General features: G+C 39.0%; 1 protein-coding gene across 1 annotated transcript; it reads right to left on the reverse strand.

Annotated features, from left to right (window-relative positions):
• Positions 1 to 1,701: 1,701 nt before the first annotated feature.
• On the reverse strand, positions 1,702 to 12,876 carry LOC143299392 (ras-related protein Rap1-like). Its single transcript, XM_076612566.1, has 8 exons — positions 12,828 to 12,876; positions 10,434 to 10,524; positions 9,918 to 9,986; positions 9,204 to 9,260; positions 8,162 to 8,302; positions 7,679 to 7,819; positions 6,851 to 6,957; positions 1,702 to 6,258 (listed from the first exon to the last, which is right to left on the reverse strand). The coding sequence occupies exons 2-7, from the start codon at positions 10,488 to 10,490 to the stop codon at positions 6,865 to 6,867; spliced, it is 558 nt and encodes a 185-aa protein (XP_076468681.1). The 5' UTR covers positions 10,491 to 10,524; positions 12,828 to 12,876; the 3' UTR covers positions 1,702 to 6,258; positions 6,851 to 6,864.
• Positions 12,877 to 15,399: the final 2,523 nt, after the last annotated feature.

Raw genomic sequence — 15,399 nt, forward strand, 5'->3', positions numbered from 1 at the left:
AACGCTGTCCACTGTAATCAAATTCAAGCCCGGAGGGTCGGGACAGGACTTGCGTCTGCTGTTCTGATGGTAGGACATTACTGACAGTCATACATCAGCTGATGAAGCTCCAGCAGCACTGTTAAAACTGTGTGTTGTCAAAAGACTTGGCCAAGGTCAAATCAAGGTATAGCTGTATTGCAAAAACAACACTCGATATGGAAAAAGCTACATTCTGGTCTGTGGTTGCCAAATTCTTAAGGGAAGACGGCAGTCAACCTGCTGTTGTTTTCAAAACGTGTCGCTGTGATACACAGGGATTAAATCAATGCATCGCTTGTCATTTTTGTATGTCATTTACACACTACAGGAATTATGGGAAACACTGAAAGAACACACCAGGGGGTGAAGTAATTTAATCGCAGACTTGAGACTAAGAGGATGAAGGTTCCAGCCCCATCAGAGGTAGATTTTTTCAAACTGTGGCTGGCTCCAACCCACAGTTGAGGGCGCAACAGGCCTAAATAGGAAGGCTATGGTAATCTACTTCACAGATGCACCTTTGGAATGCTACTCAAATTTCCTAACCAACACTGCAGGTGTCCTCAGGCCTGGCTGGCATCAGGATGAGCCAGCATAGAATGCTGTTTTAGCCTAGCCACATAGCCCTAAATCTAAGGAGACTTCCAAAATGGTGTTGCCACCCCCTCATTATCATTAGAATGTCAAAACCTTCCAAATTATGGGGTAACAAAAATTGAAGAAAAAAACTGCAAGAATGGTGAAGGATCGAAGTCAGAGCAATTTTTTTCTCCAAAGCAATTTTTCTCTCCAATGTCATACACAGACGGCCTGTCTGATGGAATAGGAATACTAATTGAATGTTCAAACCAGCAACCCGTACCTATTGCAATATAACAGAGAGATGTCAGCATTCAATGGAGGGGTTGGGGGGCGCATGATTATCACATTTTGTCAAAAGAGAGGAGTTAACTACTCACTTAGCCCTCATATTTTCGTGCTTATATTGCATTATCATGAGAGTCGCATTTCAACAACTTGTTAACTGCGTTATGGGGAAGAGCAAATGTCACAAATATTTATTTGAAAGTGAACCCAATGATGCTGATGACCACCTTCCACTGATTCTGAAGTACAGAACTGATGTTGCCTGAGGCAGGAATATTCTCGAAACGATCATGACCTTTCTGCATAATTTGTTGATGAAACTTTTGACAGTTCCACCCTGACTTTTCAACATGATCTGTTGTGGAAATAGACATCTGTGAAGTCTTTATTGTATATATCTCTATTTTAGTTTTGTTGCAGTCCAATTTTAGCACAACCCGGTCAGTCAATCTCTGGAAACACAAAATAATAGAAGTTCTTTTGACAAATGCAGGTTTGAAACAAGATGTGCTCAACACAATGGACCTCTTTCATTCAAAGCATCACGGTGAACACTCTAAAACAGTGTGTTCCACTCCATCTCATTGACATTATTCACAGCATGTAGAACTGGTGTAAGGTTAAGGTGATATGACTAGTAGAAATAGTCTAGTGTTCTGTGTTGCAATGTAAATGACTTTGTGTATGACTACTGCATACTTCTGAAGGCTGGGAAAAAAGGTTTTAAAAATGTATTAAAAAAAAAAATCAAAAAAAAAAAATCATGACACCCCAAAGGGAAAGTCACTCTCCATCAATGTGTAGTCGAGCAAATCATATTTCATTAAATTTATTGCAACCAATCAGTAAGAGCATTATGGGGAAGAAAAATGCAGGTGAAAGTGTCAAGACCAATCAGAATGCAGTCCAGAACTGTGCAAAATAAAACATGCAACACCAGTTGGCTACCAAGCCACCAAGAGCCAACTTACGTCTGGAAGTCCAACTTAAATGCCCTTGGTTCTTTTTCATATATTTTTTAACTCATTATATCTGCCTAGCAAAAAAAAAAAAAAGCCTACCAAAATATACCTTTGGTAATATATAAATTAGCTTCTATCAATGCACAGTCAAGTGGCTCACACATATGCGGCCCAGTTAATGCAAGCCCATGACACACAATGTACAGGAATAAAGAGAAAAGAAGGGGAAGAAATCCACTATTTTATTCCCACTGAAGCCATACCTACCAAAGTATTTTGAAATAAAATAACCAAAGTAAATAAAGCACGCCATATGTTTTCAAGTCAGTTTACCAAAATATTTTCTGTTCATCAACAATTTACAGGCTAACTGATAATGCATCATCACCCTTTCCCAACCATCCCCAATCCAGAAACCTTCAGAGACGACAAATACAGGCATACTGTTCATCATTAGGGAGGAACATTGTGCAGGAAATGAGGGCAAACATCTATATCTGAATCGCTGTGAAGAATTAACTCAGTTGGTTACTGTATTAAAAAAAAAAAAAAAAAAAAAAAAAAAAAAAATCTTAAGTTACACAGAAAAAACAGATAGCATTATATCATTAATGTTGAGTTAGCCCGATCATTTTTCCCCCAAAAAGCAACATGTAACAAGTAACCAAACAACTAGTGAAATGCCAATTCTGATTCCAAAAGAGCTTTTTTTTTCCTTTCTTTTTTCATAGTGTGACTAACTATTCAATACAAGTATCTGACATTTTACAGGGTAAGGAAAGAAGGATAAAAAACCCAAAAAACATTACATGTTGAGACTAGAACAGGAGCTTCAGAAGCCGTCACTGAAAGGAATCCAAAAGGGCAACAAAAGCGCGCAAAAAGACCGTACTATTGCAATGTGCAATCCCAAACACAATAACAACACACTAAAAAATACAGTCCAACAGAAACGCAACTACTCCAAACTGCAAACAATACAGCCATTCCACAAAAGACATGCAATGAAATCATTACATCCAAAAACATACGGTTGGCCTGATGTAGGTTCCACTCTAGGCTTCAGTGCTTGCTCTCTCTCTGTGGCTTTGACAACAGGTTGAGTAACACAGCTGTTGAATCTTACGCATTTTCTCCAAGCCATTGAGCAAGTTTTGAGAACCACCAGGCACAGCAGACTCCACAGTTGAAGCTTAGCTCTTGCTAACGGAAACCATTATAAGCAGCAGATCATATTTGTCATGACACAAGATTTCTTTTGGCAAGCTGCCTAAACTTATTTTTCTTTCTGTACAAACCCAGGCTTGATTTGACCTGTCCAGAAGTCAGCACAATATTTCAGAAACAGTGGTGGTGCAGTGCTTTTCTTTTGTCTCATTGGTTTTTTTTTTTTTTTTTTTTAAATTTTCAAGTGGATTTAACATTACCTTGTCATCAGATTTTTATTAATGGTTTGTCAAACAGACTGAATATTACATCACTCTTTGTTTTTCTTTTTTCCTACCTGTCTAAATTCACTCCACTATGTTCTGCCAAGGGCAGCAAAGTTTACAGTAACAGAAGCATGTGTTAAACTTGTGTCCACTTTTTATTCCCAAGTGTGTCAATATTTTTACACCTCTCTGAAAGCAACACAGAACATGTCCTTACGTGTCCAAACAACACATGCACACACATACGCCCACCTAACCAAAACAAAAACACTTCAAAATCCTGGAGAACTATCACACCAACCATTTACAAGCGTGTAATAAAAGTAAGTAAAAAAAAAAAAAAAGTTCTCTCTCACACACACAAAAGAGCAAACGCAAGTGTTATGTGCAAAGATACTATTGAGGCTTTATATAATTACGGATGTGAAATGAATATACACACAGAAGTCGTATTCAGACTAAAAAAAATCCAACATACATACTGACAAGCTGTCCTTGCTTCATGCACATAAAAATGTTAAACAGAATGAAAAGATTTCATACACTGAAACCACCTAGCTTTCCTCACTCGCCACAAAATGGATTTTGTATTCTGAGGACAATTATAAGCTGTCACTTTCTATGGAATGAAAAATTAATACTCATTAAAAATTACCGTTCACAGAAAAATGGTAAGCCAAAGCATTTACATATTTAAAGTCAACTGAAGCATTTACAATCATATTTTGAACTTGAAGTGAGCTACAGCATATACAACCTATTTACAGGGCTTCATGGAAAAAAAAAAAAAAAAAAAAAAAGGAGAAAACTAGGGGCTTCTGAAACTCCACCCCTTTCAGGGCCTCGCGGAGTTCAGAAGCGGTCAATGCAACAAAAGGACACGGCCCAAAAAGAAGTGACCCAAAACTGAAGGCTTGAAGAACCAGTACGGAAGACACACAGAGGGAGGTGGGCTTTCCCAGTAGTCCCTGCCAACCTCCACAAGCAATATGAAACACTGAAGTCATTCTCTAACAAAACTGTGCTGAGCAGAAAACTGATCAACCTTTCACTTGCCACATAACAGAAAGTGTCCTTGTTTGTCTGGTGAGAGGATCTCCATACAAATTTCAGACACATTTTCCAAGTTCTTGCTTTTTTTGACAGCTGCTTTGAATGACTGCAGACAGCAAAATCAACCCGCACAACAGCTGAAGCCAAAAAGGTTAACACAGTTGACTACCACACAGATTTATGTTGATACTCCTGTATCAGACTTGACAGTCATGGCATAGGTTCCCCTCTGTTTCAGGCAGATTCGCGTCATCTGTTATCTTGTCTCCTGGTTACGTCATCTTCTGTTGTCTTGCCTCCTGGTCAGTTCACTGTACATAACTCTGCTGTCATGCCCTCACTTGTGTGCAGTGGTACCCACTTCATTATCACAAACAGACTGGTCTCTCAGCTGCAAGGCACACTTCCCCTCAGGGCATCTGCAGGTCCACAAAGCTGTATTCCCTCCCTTTCTCTGTACTCAACTTGTGAAAGACACTTCCTCCGCCACCATTCAAAAAAAGATTCTCAACCCAACTGGCCACAGATGCGTACCAATTTCATGTGCCACCTCATAATACACTAGCACCAACAATACCAATCTTCTTCAGTCTGTTTACAGGGGGGGATACAAAGCACATGCTCACACGATACAGAAGATAAGGTTTGTTGGAAGAAAAGACAGGCAGGATTAAAAAAAAAAAAAAAAAAAAAAAAAAAAAAAAAGCTGAAAAAGGCTGTCGACCTTGGCAACAACAGGCAACACATGGGAAGTCAATGGAAAGTGTAGCAATAATCATGCACAGCATAAATGGCCAAAACAGAACCATGCCTCAGGGAACATGCTCAGCAAATGACTTAGGGTCACTGGCTAACAAAAGGCTATACAAATTAATGTGACCCAAAAAAACAAAAACAAAAAAAGCAACCTCAAAACATGTAAGTTTGAAACCTGTTCCACAGTTATGTCAGACAGAACAGAAAGTTATCCCTTCTAACAAAATAAAAGTTTATACATTACAGACTGTACACAAAATCAACAAGACTGCCACACTGTGTGGATTTATTTTACAGCTTGTTGCAATACCTTGCTGTAAAACAAAGTTAAATATACATTTGTTTTTCTCAAAAAAGAAAAAGACAAAACCTCTTTAGAAAACTGGATCAACATGGACGATGAGAACTGGAGTAAAAACAAAACGAAACAAAAAAACAGGTTAGTAAACTGGATAAATATTGACAGTTAAAAATAAAAAAAAGAAGAAGAAAAGATAAGAAAGAATGGACTTAGCACATCTGGAAAATGAAAACCTGATAATTCAGAACAGAGAACCCTTTCCAATTTCAACATCATTTGAGCCAATCTGAACAGTACAAAAAAACAAAAAAAAGTGTTTTAGTTAGACCCACCCCCACACACCCACAAAAAAGGCATCATCATCACCAACACACAGGGAATAATAATCCTCAATTTCTTTTGTGACACACAACATTCTCTTCAATAATTACAAATGACTGAAAGCTGTTCCGTTCAATCCATTTCCTTTTGCTGGAGGGCGATGGAGACAGAATTGCAGTGTCATAAGACAGTGGGGACTTGAGGGGGGTTGGCTGTGACATCCCTCACAGACACAGGAAAGGGGCTGGAGGGAAGGAATTGCTGAAGGGAGTTCTGAGATTGCTGGAAGAGGAGGAGGAGGAGGAGGAGGAGAGGCGATGCTCCTGGGTCAGGCAGTGTCCAGACTGGGGGTCCGAGGAACGGAACAGAGAGGGGTGGAGATCACTGACTGACTGACAGATGTTGATCCCTTGCTGTGATGATCTAGGTGCGGCAGACCCAGCGTGCTGATGGTCCATGACTGTCCTGCTGAGGTGTCCACAAGGAAACGACAGAGTAGTGTGAAGAGATTTGAAGTTTGAAGAAAAAAAAAAAAATGGTGATGCTGCACACAAATGCCAAGTCAAATGTGAAACAAAGTCAGTTTATACAATGACTCACAACACGAAAAAATAAAATAAAATAAAAAGGAGAGAAATAGAGACTCAAATTCAGCAGCTTTTATTCATCATAGTTTAAAAAAAGCAACAAAAAAAAAGAAAAAAAAAGGAAAAAAAAAAAGCAGTCTTTCATTAGCACAGGCAAGGGCAGAGGTGGTAAACGCCTCATAATTCTGAAAATGAACTGTCACCCTAACAGCGATCCTGAACTTCACTGAGGAGTTACAGGAGCAAACATCAAATCACTCTCCCGGAAACCACCCTACGTATCTTCCAGACTACAAAGTTTTTGTACAGCACCTGGACAATTTCACTCCAATATCCAACAGATGAATGAAAACATTGAAACAGTTATTTCTCAGAATGTCAGCAAGAGACAACTGATGGTACCACACAACTGCATTTGTAATCCACACAAAAAAACAGTAACGAGAAATGTAAAAAAAAAAAAAAAAAAAATGCACAGAAAATATACTTCTTGACAAAATGTCAACCTTGTCAATGTGTAAAGAGGGCAGTGTTGTTTGAGGCACTTACATCAGTGGTGATGTTCACAGGACTGTGCAGCCCTTCTTGGGTTTTTGTCGTTTGCCGTTTTGCTCTGGGCTCTTTTTGTTGATCTGACGAACCAAGTCCATAAAGATCTGCAAATGGAAGTGTGAAACAACTGCACTGAACTTCCAAGGCACACTGACACAAAAAACTACAGCCAGACGAGCATCTCATGTTATCTCCTCTGACTTTCTGTAATGCTTATCTAGCTGCATCTTGACAAATCGGTTTTGACCTGAACGATAAACTGGGAAATGTTCAATGTGATCAGGTTAGTTTTGTGGTCCACTGTAAAGACTATCTGTTTATGTAATGCAGATAAAGCTGAATCTTGACCAATCAGTTTTGACCTGAACTTACATACTTGAAAATGTTGAATGTGATCTGGTTCGTTTGGTGGTCCACTTTAAACCACTATCTTGTTCGCAAGCAACAACTTTAAAAGCTGACTTAAAAAAATTATCTGAACTGTATCTTATTTTATGAAAAAGCTTTGTGTCCTATCAACCAAACAATCCCTAACAAAATCAGTCCACAGCTTTGAAAAAAAAAAGGGGGAAAAAAAAAGACTTCAACAAAAGTAATCAAAATTAAGAAAAATAAAATGAAAAAGATGTGAACCACTAGCACAGGAATAATCTGAAAATATCTGCCCATCAACCAACATATATTGGACAAAAAACAACAACAAAAATCTGTATCTTTTAAGACTATTCTCCCAAAACAAAACTCCTTCAGGTTTGTGGACATGGGTCCAGAGAGAGACGCTAATCAACGTAAAAAATCAGACTCCAAAGAAGAAAGCACACTGACCTCACTGACATTCACCCTGGCTTTTGCCGATGTTTCCAGGAAAGCGCAGTTGAAGTGGCGTGCCAGGTTCTGTCCCTGGTCTTTTCCGACAACTCGTTCGTCTTCCAGGTCACATTTATTGCCAACCAACAACATGGGCACCTTGAACAAGTCAAGCATAAAATGCTGAACTGCTACCAAATTCTAATCGAGAGGACAGCGTCAAAACCAACTGAGACAAAAACTTTTTAAAGTTAAGACAATCAGAAGCCCTGAATCTTAACTCTTATAAAAAAAAAAATTATCATAAGAATGGGTAAAAAAAAGAAAAAAAAAAGAAAAGAAAAAAAAGAAGTAATGAATTGCAATTTTAACATATGCATCTCCAGAAATTTGCCTTTAAATTCAAATCAATTTTCAGAAAATGCAATGGCAAGTGCCCATCAAATCAAAGTACTCAAAGTATTCAAACACATTTTGGCAGCACACAGAGGTGACACTTACATCGTCTGTGTCCTTGACCCTGAGAATCTGTTCACGGAGTTCCTGAAGGTCGTTGAAAGTGGACTGGGCGGTGATGGAGTAGACGAGAAGGAAGCCCTGACCATTCTTCATGTATAAATCACGCATGGCTGTGAATTGTTCCTGTGCACCACATCAAAAAGCCACTGTCACACACTTCACTGAACTAATCACTACTCTTAAACTAAAACAGATACTGAAAAACATGAATTTCATGAAAGTTACATAACAAACAAACTATGTAAGCTTGTAACTGAGTAATTATGCCAACGGTGCTCATCCCTCATGAAATGAAAGAGCAGCACAATAAAAGTTTTAAATTTGCATAGAAACAAATGAATAATAATATCATAGTAACTCTAACCAAGACACACAGAGATGATTCTAATACTTTTTTTTCAGTCTGCCACCACAACTACCACATGAAGTCTTAAATAAAATCCTGCCTTATTTTATCCACCCTTAGTTATGGGGCACTCTCACTGTACAGACATGCTCTCCCTGGGGAGATAAGCCCAAATTTTACAAAGACAATCTTCTGATGAAAGAGTAACACAATACAACATACAATACAATATGATCTATTTTATATCTATCCATCACTGTCAAATTATAATTTACTGTCTACCCCGAAAACGGAGTGTGGCTTCCTTCATGGCGGGGTAAAAATGGTCATACACGTAAAACCCACTCATTTACATACAAGTGAGTTTCAGTTTCAGTTTCAGTAGCTCAAGGAGGCGTCACTGCGTTCGGACAAATCCATATACGCTACACCACATCTGCCAAGCAGATGCCTGACCAGCAGCGTAATACAAGTGAATGTGGAAGTTGCAGCCCACGAACAAAGAAGAGGAGGAGGAGACATTTCACTATCTATATCCATCTCTTTTTGTGTTCACATCTGTCTGTATCTGTCTGTTCACCAGCCTGTCCATCTGATTTCCAATCAACCAATCAGAAATGGTTTGGGGGGTGGGGAGGCAGGGGGTGAGGGGGGGGGGGGGAAGGGGACAATGCTTACAGTTCCTGCTGTGTCCAGGATCTCCAGCATGCACTGCTGTCCGTCCACCTCCACTTGCTGCAACATAAATGGCAACACTGACAAAACCACATCTCAAGAATCAAGGTCTACGTGCTGTCACTGAAATCTTACCACAGATTCGACTCAGTCACACACACTCTACAGTTCACATCCTGCACAGGCATGAACCACAACTTCCAGTCATCACTCAGTCTCACAGTCACACCCACCAACCACATACACTACAGTAAAGGCAACTTTATGCTTCCACAGTTATTGCTCAGTCTCAGTCACATTCAACAATCCCATACAGTCAGACCAAATGCCTCTCCTTGCCACCGCAAAAATCTCACTGCTCAGTGACTGCAGGTATCAAGGAAACACATTATAAAAGATACAAAAGATGGTGGATGATGGAAGAAAAGTAGATGGCAAGGAGGGGTTAAGGAGAGTAAAGTGCAGCAGAGATGTCAAATGGAAAATGACTCAGAATGTGAGAAAGTACATTCAAATAGACGTAAACACTACACAACGTGAGAGAGTAGCAATGGAAGGAAGAGAACAGGGAACAGAAACAGGAAAAAGAGAATGTGAGAGAAAAGCAGAGACAGACAGCATGAGACAAAGCTCTAGACAAACTGTGTAGTACGCCTACAGTGCAGATTAGTAAGAGAAAGGAAAGAGAGACAGTGAGACAGAGTGAGAAAGAATTACCTTTCTGTAGCTGTCTTCAATAGTGGGATCATATTTTTCAACGAAAATGCCTTGTACAAACTGCACAGTCTGCAACAAAAACACCAGGGAAAAAGTCACCAACAATCATCTGAAAGTGAACTCATTTCTCAGAACTTATATACTCAGAAACATGACAATCTTCCAACACTTTTAATATTAGCAACAATATAAACAACAATACTTGTACTACAGTTGTAATTTTAAAACTGCTTTACTAAGCCAGTATGCAATGAGTGGACATTAAATTCAGAAAAGGCAACAGAGAATGAGAGATGATCGTCTTTCCTGCCATACATTCAACAAAGCTCAGAACAAAGTTAACACTTTTCAGTTCACTTGATCACTATAGTAAAACTGGTTATGATGCCAGCACATCACTGTAGTAGAGCTGGTTATAATGCCATCACAGTTTTACTTGAAAATATTTTTTCCAGCACCACCACTGCTGAAGAACAAGGCACAAAATCAAACTGACATCTTTCAAGCTTCACTCACCAGGGCGCTTTTACCAACACCACCACTGCCTAAGACCACCAGCTTGTATTCTCGCATGATTCCTGGTTTTATCCAACACCCACCGCGAAATCTGGAAAAAATAAAGTGCAAACCACACTTGTCTAAATTTGCGTAATTCTTTTCTTCTGCCTGCACACTTTCAAGCACTTGGCTAAAATTGATGTCTGCAGCCTTTTTACTCTTCCAAAATAAGGTCGACAACTACTTCCTGTTTGTCTTTAACATGGCCAGCAAGATTCAATATTATTAGCAAGTGTATTCCACTTAGCTGGTAATGTCATGGCCACACATGGTAACTGAATGTGAAAAATTGTAGAACTTTTTTTTCTTTAAAAAAATGGATTCTAGTGATTGTGTACATTATTCAACCTGATTAATTTCTTCGTTTTCTAAATGAGACTTTTATTGACTGGTAGTGTATATCACTAACTGATGATGGGGCTCCATGATCAGTCATATGTCTCATAGACTGATAAAAAAAAAAAAAGTTCATGCCTCTCATAGTCTCAAGTCTTGTGCATGAGTGTGTGCATACATACCCTAATACTACATTAATACTAACAGAGATCTGATGGAGATTTTAAATGGAAGAAGACCTAGCCCCTGACTGAAGTGCTTGATGGCACATCTATAGATATTTGTTTTGATGGAAATGTTTATATTTGAGTGTCTGCTGATTGTATTTGGCTTGGTGCAGCTGAGACATAATCTGTGACAGGGGTGTCCACCAGTCCTTTGTTCATTTGAAACTTTTATACTTACAGAGCATGGTCCCTCAGCTATCCACACTCCCAGAGACATTTCACTAATTCCAGCACAGGCATTACACAATCCATATTTCGTAATCTGTCACCAGCCTGGCTGCTCTCCTGGTAGTGCATCTCATTTCTCTTTACCTGGTCCATAGTGTGGGGGCTTCAGACCAATGCAAAGTATTTCAGCATAGCTTGTAAGACTAAGAGTCACAATCTAGTAAACTGTTTTTTGATTGATCATTTCTACTAATTCTAAAGATTATGTATTAGGAAGTCAAGCATTCACTGATTCAGTTGGATTTCTTTCTGGTTTTAATAGTTAATATGGTGTACAGGTCAAATTTGAGAACTGGTAGATTCCCATGTATGTTGTCGAGTATTCTAGTTCCAGTGTTTGTGGTTTCATGGTGAATGGATGGAGGTCAGGTTTGCCATTGACACTTTCACTGCTTAGCCTGTGTGAAAAACACTCCCCAGTGCCAAATGATTTTGACTAAAAGCTCTCATTCAGTCACACATTTACTGATTTAGGTTCATGTCAAAACAACACAATGGTCTTTTTCACTTGAAACTTGGTCAAAGGGCAAAGGTTAGTCATTGTTCTATTGTGCATGAAATTAGCTACAGCTGTCAAGCTTTGTTGCTATATAAAGTATATTATATAAGTGATTACTCATTAAACGGTCCTTTTATTAGTTTCAACATGACTTTCAATGTCAACTAGTCACCTATGGCGGTGAACTGTTTGGGCGACTAAAGCTGTGTATGGTGGTGAAAGAGTTTACTTTTTATTAAGAATTCCTGGCATTGTATCAATGTACAGATCAAAGCTATAATTATAAGCTCCCTTTCTATGCACATGTTGGCCTACTGGAGTCGATGAGTTCCACCTTCAACTTACCTCTTTCTAAATGGTGGTACTTACAAAGTGTTGATGACAAACTATGATAATTGACTAATAACATAAAGAATATACTCTACAAATGTGATTTTATCACTTCTTCTTTGTATAGTACTGGTGTAGATGTTATTTCAGTGTTCAGTTGCTCCATTTTTTTTTAATGGAATGGGTTAACTGCATCAAAAATATACCATTATTTGTTAAATATGCATCATATAACATTTTCTGAAATGCAAAACGAGATAAAACAGAATACAACTTCAAAAATAATCTCTTTTAGTTTTTTTTTAACCTCACAATGTGACACTGTTACTGTCTGAAGGTAGTATATGTACACAGAGACACCATCTATCTTTATTTTGACATGTTCGCAATGCTTTCCGATCAAGCTTTTACTTTCTCGATTTTAGACTGAAATACACACTAAAACAATATATCACAAAAGACTCGTACCATGGACTGTCTATACCTTCTGTATTTAATTTCAAAATCATGCTGCGTTACCCAGATTTTGATTTTGTGAATGTCTGCTTCGAAGGAACGCGAGGGTGGAGCTTCTTCGGGGAGTCTGTGTGACTGAGATATTTCCTCAGCTAAGGTTCACGATCGCGAAGAAAAGTATATGTCTGTAAATCGGTTAAAATATTCAGCTTCAAAAGACCAATGTGTATACAAGGGGTAAAAGGAAACAACTCGCTTCAAAATAAAAATACTCACTCGACGAATTTCTAAGGTCTGCCGACTATGGTTACTCTTCACTTCCGGTAAATGACGTCACATATATAGCACAATTTCTATATAAGGTCATCTTTCCCACAATTCCTTTGCGACTTTTCATTCACTTCCTCAGCACTGACTCAGTCGTCGTGAACAGTCAGAGTAATCTTGATTGTATATGTTCGAAATAGATATTTAAAAACAAAATAAATAACATTAAGTGACTTTTACCACATTCATCAACAATGTTTTATACCTCTTTAGTCATCACAGCAGCTGTGAAAGGCTGTTGTTCTGATGTTACTTTGACAGACTCCTATGTTTGATTGGAAAAACAAAATCATGACATCGCAAAAGGAATTAATAATTTTCAATTAATAATGTGTGTGTGTGCGTGCGTGCGTGCGTGTGTGTGTGTGTGTCTCTCTCTCTCTCTCTCTCTCTGTGTAGTCAACTTAAGATGATTTTTTTTAGGATGAAAAGGTGTATCAGCTTTAATTTGTTAATGTTGCTTTTTTTGTATTTTTTTTTATCTCAAAGTTTTTTTGTATTCAAACTGAACATATTTTGCATCTCCGATGAAAACTGAGGACATAGAAACAATCATTACATGCAAATACTCATCAGCAACAGCAAAATTACTGAGAAAAAAGCAAATGAAAAACACAGACACAAATAACAGATAAGCATAACCATATATGACTAACATGCAAAGATCGGTAGACGGCCAGAGCCTGGACCAGGTTGTATGAGACGATCTTTGCAGCGCTAAGTTTGCTTAGTCTTAGAGTTAAGAACGTTCCAAATCATAATTATCAAGTTGAGTTTACCGTGCAGTTAGGATGATCATTTTCAGTTAAGAATAAGCAACTGAACTTAAACGCTCTTAAGTAATTCACTTATGCAAACCACCCCTGAGACAAACATGACACCAGAATAACAGATATTAGTGTCTATGCCTGAGAGGATAATCGTTTAAGCTATCAATGATATATCATTTTGTACTCGAGTCAAGCACTTCAGTTTTGTTTTGTTTTTGTTTGGTTGGTTCTTTAAAAAATTTTTTTTTATCGCATTTTGGAAATTTTGTTTCAACTAAACGAAATTAAATAATGGAAGAACTAAAAAGAAAGAAGAAAAAAGTTCCATATAGTTTCGGCGGCAACGGACTGTGTTCTTTATCACTGAAGGAAATGACTCTCTCTCTCTCTCTCTCTCTCTCTCTCTCTCTCTCTCTCTCTCCTAGGCTCGATCCCCCCTCTCTTTCCTCTTATATATCTCTCCTTTTATTCTGTTTAGTGTTGTAAATGTCAAATTACCATTCATGTATCTGGCATGACTATAATATGCATGCTGTACTGATAAAATGATTTCCCCCCCTTTGTTTATGTTACTGTTTCCCCTTCGAGGGCTGGATTAAAAACAACATTATCTTGCTTACTCTATTACCCTCCATTTCTTTTCTTGCCATGTCACTTGTACCGGCTGTATTCCATGATTAAAAGAGACGGCAAGGGGGGGGGGGGGGGGGGGGGGGGGGGGGGGTGGTGGTGGTGGGGGGGGGGGGGGGGGGGGTTTAAAGGGAACTAACCTCAACAATAATTCACTCATTTACAATTACGGATTGACTTCCCTTACACCGATACTGTTTTGAGAGCAAATGCTAAGTATTTCCAGTTATATTCAACGGACGTTTTGTGTAACATAAATCTTTGCAGATATATTTTTGATAGTGGGGGAAAAAAATTGCATCATAGAACGTTTCATTGGGCCTTGTCAATTATATCCATGATCTGGTCTTGAAATACGTTGCTCAAATGAACGTGTCAGCTTCAGTTACGACAGTTCGCTGAGAGCTGTTACACACACACACACACACACACACACACACACACACACACCCCCACCCCCAGTCCACCGCGCCCCAGCCCCTCAAACAAACCCAACTATTGTGCTGTGTCCACCGAACTGAAACCTTTTTCATTTCTTCACATTTGTTGCATTCTACTTACCTTTTGCAACAGATGACGGTCACTCATACACTTACTTTGATTCTGTTGGGTGGGTGTTTTCGTTGTTGTTCTTGTTGTTTCACCGGCTGACCGTGGCATTTTTTGTTTACAGTAAGGACAAGCTTTCCGAAAGACTACACTCATTCTCACTCACTCAGGCCCATAACTACAAAGTAGTCGTTGGGGGGAAACATGAGGACCGCAGACGCAACCCCCCTTCTCCATCTTGTCTGTCAGCAGCAGCCGGCAGCAGCTCACGTGGATGGAGTCCGGTCCATTGTTTGATGTTCTCATGCCAGTTCTTCCGCTGTCTTCCTCTTCTTCTCCCGCCCTCGATGGTGCCTTGCATGATTGTTTTGGACAGACTGGTGTGACGAGTGTTGTGCCCAAACCATATCAGCTTGCGTCTCTTCACAGTTGAAAGGAGAGGTTCCTGAGGTCCAGCAAGGTTCTTAATTCTGCTCCGTACATATTCATTGGTCCCGTGTTCTCGATCCAGGAAATTTGAAGGAGCTTCCTCAGGCATTTGTTATCGAAGGCCTGGATCTTCCTTTCAGTTT

This window comes from Babylonia areolata, chromosome 25 (assembly GCF_041734735.1).
Source record: "Babylonia areolata isolate BAREFJ2019XMU chromosome 25, ASM4173473v1, whole genome shotgun sequence".
Classification (NCBI taxonomy): Eukaryota; Metazoa; Mollusca; class Gastropoda; order Neogastropoda; family Buccinidae; genus Babylonia; species Babylonia areolata.

Bases quoted from the DNA above. Each gene is read 5' to 3' on its own strand.
- LOC143299392 (XM_076612566.1), bottom strand. From the start codon at position 10,490: ATGCGAGAATACAAGCTGGTGGTCTTAGGCAGTGGTGGTGTTGGTAAA. The intron at 9,987-10,433 runs GTGAGTGAAGCT...TTTTTGTTGCAG, and splicing joins GTGTTGGTAAAAGCGCCCTG to ACTGTGCAGTTTGTACAAGG. The intron at 6,958-7,678 runs GTCAGTGTGCTT...TTCCATTTGCAG, and splicing joins CCAGGGTGAATGTCAGTGAG to ATCTTTATGGACTTGGTTCG.